This window comes from Dioscorea cayenensis, chromosome 14 (genome assembly GCF_009730915.1).
Source record: "Dioscorea cayenensis subsp. rotundata cultivar TDr96_F1 chromosome 14, TDr96_F1_v2_PseudoChromosome.rev07_lg8_w22 25.fasta, whole genome shotgun sequence".
Classification (NCBI taxonomy): Eukaryota; Viridiplantae; Streptophyta; class Magnoliopsida; order Dioscoreales; family Dioscoreaceae; genus Dioscorea; species Dioscorea cayenensis.
The window spans coordinates 20,707,309-20,713,140 of NC_052484.1; the positions used below are offsets into that span (position 1 = coordinate 20,707,309).

The window sequence follows — 5,832 nt, forward strand, 5'->3', positions numbered from 1 at the left end:
TTTTAGTAAAAGAATGTGGAAAAGACTCTCTCTCTCTCTCTCTCTCTCTCTCTCTTTCTCTCACTCTTCACCAATCCATCATCCTTTCAAGTTTCAATCTATCAAAGTCTATGTCCTCCCTGTTCAGTTGATCAAATTCAAAGTTTTGATTTGAGACCATATGAGTGCTTGTTGTCTGAGACAAGTAGATTGACAGCCACTCCAGCGAGTTCTGTTTGACGTCTCTCTTTTTTTCTTTTTATTGTTTTTTCTATCAAATCAAACACAAAACACATGAAAGCGATCCATGATGATGATCATGATGATGATGATGATGATGATCAATGAAACTCAACAATATTAGTGCAGTTTAGATGTTGGCAAAGATGAAGCATGTAAACTATCTTGAATTCAAGTTTTTTGATTGATCATCATCAAAATGTACATACATATTATTTCACTGAGAATCCAAATGCTACTACAAACATCAAGTCTTCCTGATTCTCATCTCATCTGACAATGCTATCAATATGAACAAGAAGAATGATAATACAGAAGCTTATACATCCCTTCCTCCTCCTCCTTCTTCTTCTTCTTCACTGAAATTAATCATAATTGAAAGATAATGTCAATCAATCTCATGCTCCTACTCCTCATCCCCACCAAAATCAAGAGCTGAGCAAGTAAGAACAACAGCAGCAGCAGCAGCAGCAACAGCAACATCAACACAGCAGCAGCGGCAACAACAAGAAGAACAACAACAAAGGGTAGTAGTACCAAAGAGAAGAATTTGTGGAAAGAATTCAGGCAATCCTACAAATCCAATCCTACAAAACGCAAGAAATGGGAAAGAAAAAAAATCAAATTAAAATTAAAAATGAAAATGTTACACTGAGGAGGCATCCACAAAGGCCTCATTGAGCACATCATCTTCAGGGCCGGAGCCAAAGAAGAGCTCCGCATCCTTCTCCTCCTCATTCAAGAAATCTCGTCTTTCTAACTTTGCATTGGCAGCAATAAAAATCATCTTTTGCGCACGGTCCATGGCCGCCCTCGATCGCCCACGAGCGGTAGCCCATCGGAGCATGGTCGTATTGCATTTGAATCCAGTAGAAGTGGCATGTAGGAATATAAGCCGAGCAGCCACCTTCCCGAGCGACTTGAATTCACTCATATACGTCTCCCACACCAACCTACTACTCTGAGGATTGGCAATCCTCATCTTCCCGGTCATCGGATCGAGCTGTTTCACCTGCACTGCCTGAGCATACAAAGGGTCCAATCCTTCGGACCTCCACTTCATGAGTTCCATGAGGGCAATGTGAGCTTCCTCCCTTAAGACGAGCCGAGTGATTAGCTTATCGACATCCTTCTCCTGCTCCGGCGATAGGTACTTGAACGGTGGGAGATACTTCCCACTTGTGTCCTTCAACAAATACAATGGATCAAGTATGTAAGCAGCCGACCAAGCAGGGTGGTAATTCTTCTTAAACCTTTTGTCGAGCACCTTGTCTGCAAAACCCTGATCAACACCAAACTTGGAGCACCATTCCCTGACCTTGGAACGGAGTTCATCCCAGAGTGGCAGGCATTGCCCGACCAGTGGCCTCTCAGCCTCCATCTCCGTGGCCATGGAGTTCACGAGCTTGACGAGTGACACAGCAGCTTCTAACTCGTTCCAGAAACTCATGTCCCTGATGATCTCTGCCATTTGTTGGGCATCGGAATCATCATGGCAGGATGCTTTGTAGTCGTCGTCGTGGACGACGGATTGGAGTGGGCGGGCGTTGGCCATTACGTCCTGGAGCATTATGGGGTCGAAGTTGGCGGCGGGTTCGGATAGGGGAGGGGTGCGGAGGAGGCCGGAGTGGTCGAGCTCTTGGAGTTGGTACTTGTGGAGGAGAGCTCTTGCAGGAGAGTTGGAGTTGAAGAAGATGGCGAGCTTGGAGCAGTTGGTGGTGACGGAGGGGAAAAGTGGGAGGTCACGGGCGAAGTCCTTGACGAGGTTGCGGAAAGCTTGGAGCTGGCAAGGGAGGTTGATCATCCATTGATGCCGGTTCTCAAGGTCTCGGAGCGCCTTGTTCTTGAACCGGTCGGCGACAATACCCACACAGTGCTGGAGCGGGCCGCCGGAGCAGAGGTCAGCGATGGCCTCCCAGAGAATATCCTCAGCATACTTGGACGGCACGCGGCCGCCATGGGAGAACACAGAGTTGCGGAACACGGTCGTGCCATTGGGGAGGTTGGCGGCGAGGGTGACAATAGAGTCAGTACTTTTCCAGCCTTGAGAGGCGAGCTGGAAGAAGCGTGCATCGCGGATACGGACGTCGGAATCGGCACGGACGTCTTCGAAACGAGAATCAAGGCGTGGGCCGGCGAGGTCGCGAGGGGAGAAAGGAGGGAGACCGACCTGGTGGAAAAAAGATCGAACCTTGGGGTTGGAGAAAGCCGCCATGGAAACAGCACCACAAGACTCATAAACCCAATCAGCAAGCAAAGCCATGGCGGTGTCCACCTGCGGCTTAGTGAGTGCCGGACCAGGAGAAGCCTTGGGACTCTTGAGCTTCTTCACGCTGTCTTCAAGCATGGCGAGAGCGCCCAGGTCTTCCTTCCCGCCAGAGAGGACAAGCTGCTGTTGCTGCTGAGGAGGAGGTGGTGGAGCTGAAGAATAAGCAGAAGGATCAACAAGGGCAAGAGTGGGTATGTGGAAAGGAGGAGAAGAGGCGGAGGCAGCAGCTGCGGAGGCGGAGCGCTTACGGGAAGAAGGTGGAGGTTGAGGGGAAGAAGAGCGAGGAGGAGGAGGATGAGGAGGCGGAGGGGGAGGGAGAGAAGAGATAGGTCTCGGATGAGGAGAAGGGGAGGAAGAGGAAGTAGAGAAGTTGGGGCAAGTGCCACGCTTGAGATGTTCAGAAGCAGTACGAGAAGGGTTGGAAGCGGAGAACAAGGCGTCGCACAGCGCGCAACGAAGTTTGACAGCCTTAGGGAGACCGGTGTCGGTGCTGGAAATCAAGATGGGCTCTAAGTGCGCCCAGTACCAGGCTCCTTTCCCTTTGATCGCCTTGGTACGCACAGTCACTAAGCCTTCGTACCTCTTAGTTGCGGCTCTCGCTGTAGCGTCCTCGGCCGAGGTAGTGGTAGTGGTGGTGGTGGCGGTGGCGGTGGCGGTGACGGTGGTGCTGGCGTTGGCCGTGGCCATGGTGGGGGTGTGTGTGTGTGTGTGTGTGTCACTCGTCAGTACGAGTCATTCCCCGGCGACGACGGCGCATTCAGGGAAAGAGTGTTTAAAAAAAGTTGGGAGTTAAGTAAGAAGGGTGTTTGTTGTTTGTTATTTGTTGTGGGAAATGGAAGTGGGGAACTGGGGAGAAGCTAAATAATTCCTGCTTTTTGGGCTCTTGCTGCTGCTCATGTGCCTTATTATTCTTAGAGAATATAAGAGATGAAGAAGAGAAGAACTAGTAGTACTATTGCCACTACTGCTACTACAACAACAACAACAATAACAACAACAACTCATGGGACACTAGAGAGAGAGAGAAGGGAAGGGAAGGGAAGGGAGGGAGAAGAAATGAGGAAGAGGGTAACCTAGGAATTTTTTTTAAGGATAAGTAGAGACATCTTTTCTTCTACTCTGGTCATGGACAGGCTTGACCAAGTGCAAGGAGATGGAGAAGTGAAAGATATTCATAAGACTGATATAATTATGAGGATTAGTAGCTAAAGGAGTTGATTAAGGAGATGATTAATTAAGTAAAGTGAAGAGTGGAGCCAAGGACATAAAATTGGGAGGATAGGAAAAAAGAAAAAAAAGGAAGGAAGGTGATTAGGGGGGAAGGAATAGAGTCAAGGGGGATTAGTCTAGAGTTAGTGGGGTGGCATGTATCAAGACGTATCTAAACCATCCTATTCTTTGCTAGCATGTGTACAATTAATACATTCTAACGTGTTTAGAGACATATTTTAAACTCCTCCATTAGAACCACTTTTAGTCCTTTTGATGCCTTTTCGTCTGAATAATTCTCTGAGTCATTAGGTGCATTACCTCTTAATTTATTTATGCATACAAGCATAAAGCATTAGACATTAGTGTTAGGTGTAGTGGTTCTATGTGGGTCTATATGCTTAGCTTAGCTTAGCGTAGCTTTGTTTGGAAATGGTGGTCATCTTTTCATTTTGACTAATCATAAGATGGATTTTATGGTCATTGCTCACTTACCTGCCCATCTGCCCCTTCCTTTCCCAATTCCATTAAACACACTCCTAATCCTCAGTCTTGTCCTAATTTAGATTTTTTTCAGCCCAAAAAGACTGCCTTCCTTTTATGTCCCTCTCTTAACCCTCTTTAATATGGCTGAAGAAAAAGGAGTAAAAGAAAGGAGGCCCTTGTTTGGGTGTGTCTCTCTGTTATACTGTGTGCTCTATAGAGAAAGAGAGAGAGAGAGAGAGAGAGAGAGAGAGACTTGTCAACTGTGTTACTTAAAGGTGAGAAGGGGCTGACAAGCCAGGCACAAACATGTGAAATTATGGAAAAGAAGGAAGAGATCATTAAAGAGTGATAAAAGCATGTAACACAATTTAATACCTTTGGACTCCATCAAAACTCTGGTTTAATGCATGGCTAACTGATGATGCCCATGATTCTCTCTCTGTTGTAATCCTGACAACATAAAAGAAAAAAAAAAGTTTAGGAAAATAATTAAGACAAAATTTTCCTTAAATCTCAAATCTAATTTTATACTGCTGTTTTTTTTTTCAACAAGGAAAGATAGGCAATAATGGTGTCAAATGTCAATAAGATTGAGATCTCAGTCACTATCCTTGCAAACATAAAGATCCACAAGCTTTCCCCCTGATTTATTGAGAACCTATTTATGCTTGACATCTCTGAAGGGGCGAGCATCGCTTCCATCACTGTGCATGCATCTGCTCATGTGCTGATATTGTCTTTCAGATGTAGACTACCATTTGTATTTCTTTAGTGGGCCATACACTTTGCCTCCCTGCTAAAAGAATCCAAATCAGCAAAAGCTTGCTTGTTTACATCTATATATATATATATATATATAAGAGAAATAAAGGGAAATAGAAATCAAAATCAACACCAAACTAAGATTGATTATCAGTATTGTTATTGATGGGAGCACAACAGATTGGTGGAAGGCATTTTTCTGTTTGTTGTGCAACCAACCATGAGCTTTTTTTCTCTGTATTGCTTTCTCTTGTAGCTTGCTTTCTGAAACACAAGATACATATCAGACTAACATAAAGATGCTAGAGATGTCTATAAAGAAAGATGCATCACATGGATATTACTTGCCCAAAAATACTAAAAGGTTAATTTGTCGAGCATCAAAACTGCAGAGTTTACAAGCAAACGGTTTCAAAAGTGCTTGCAGATGCAAACTCTTTAACAAACATCTAGTAACAATGATGAATAAGGAAGACATTCTTAAAAATCAGGAGTTAACAAAGTGACATCCTTTTCATGTCAGAGGTGTCACATAAGGAGAAAACTACAACAGATGGCATATGAGACCTCAATTAATATGCAGTACTGAAGAAAACAACGTAAAATGTATGGATACATCCTCATGGAAATTTCAGAGCGGATGTACATGAAGAAACATTGAGAACGAAAGCTAAAACACTGAGGGACCATGTCTTATAGTACTTGTTACAAATCAAAAAGAAGAATTTCACATCAATTGCGTATAAAGGACATTAATAATCAGTTTATACTACTAACACAAAAATATGGGGGTGTGAAACACATCCACTAGGGCAGCCCACCACATGGTTGATTGATACCAATCTTGTGAAGACAGCAAGTTCTGTTATATGCATATCATGTACAAT

The 5,832-nt window shown here is 44.5% G+C and overlaps 1 protein-coding gene across 2 annotated transcripts; it reads right to left on the reverse strand.

Annotated features, from left to right (window-relative positions):
* Positions 1-375: 375 nt before the first annotated feature.
* On the reverse strand, positions 376-3,712 carry LOC120275639. Of its 2 annotated transcripts, XM_039282267.1 has the most exons (2): positions 870-3,712; positions 376-654 (listed from the first exon to the last, which is right to left on the reverse strand). In XM_039282267.1, the coding sequence occupies exons 1-2, from the start codon at positions 3,173-3,175 to the stop codon at positions 648-650; spliced, it is 2,313 nt and encodes a 770-aa protein (XP_039138201.1). In that variant the 5' UTR covers positions 3,176-3,712; the 3' UTR covers positions 376-647. The 2 variants fall into 2 exon arrangements, with proteins under 2 accessions (XP_039138201.1, XP_039138202.1); XM_039282268.1 differs by having other exon boundaries at positions 376-3,711.
* Between the last annotated feature and the right edge of the window lie 2,120 nt (positions 3,713-5,832).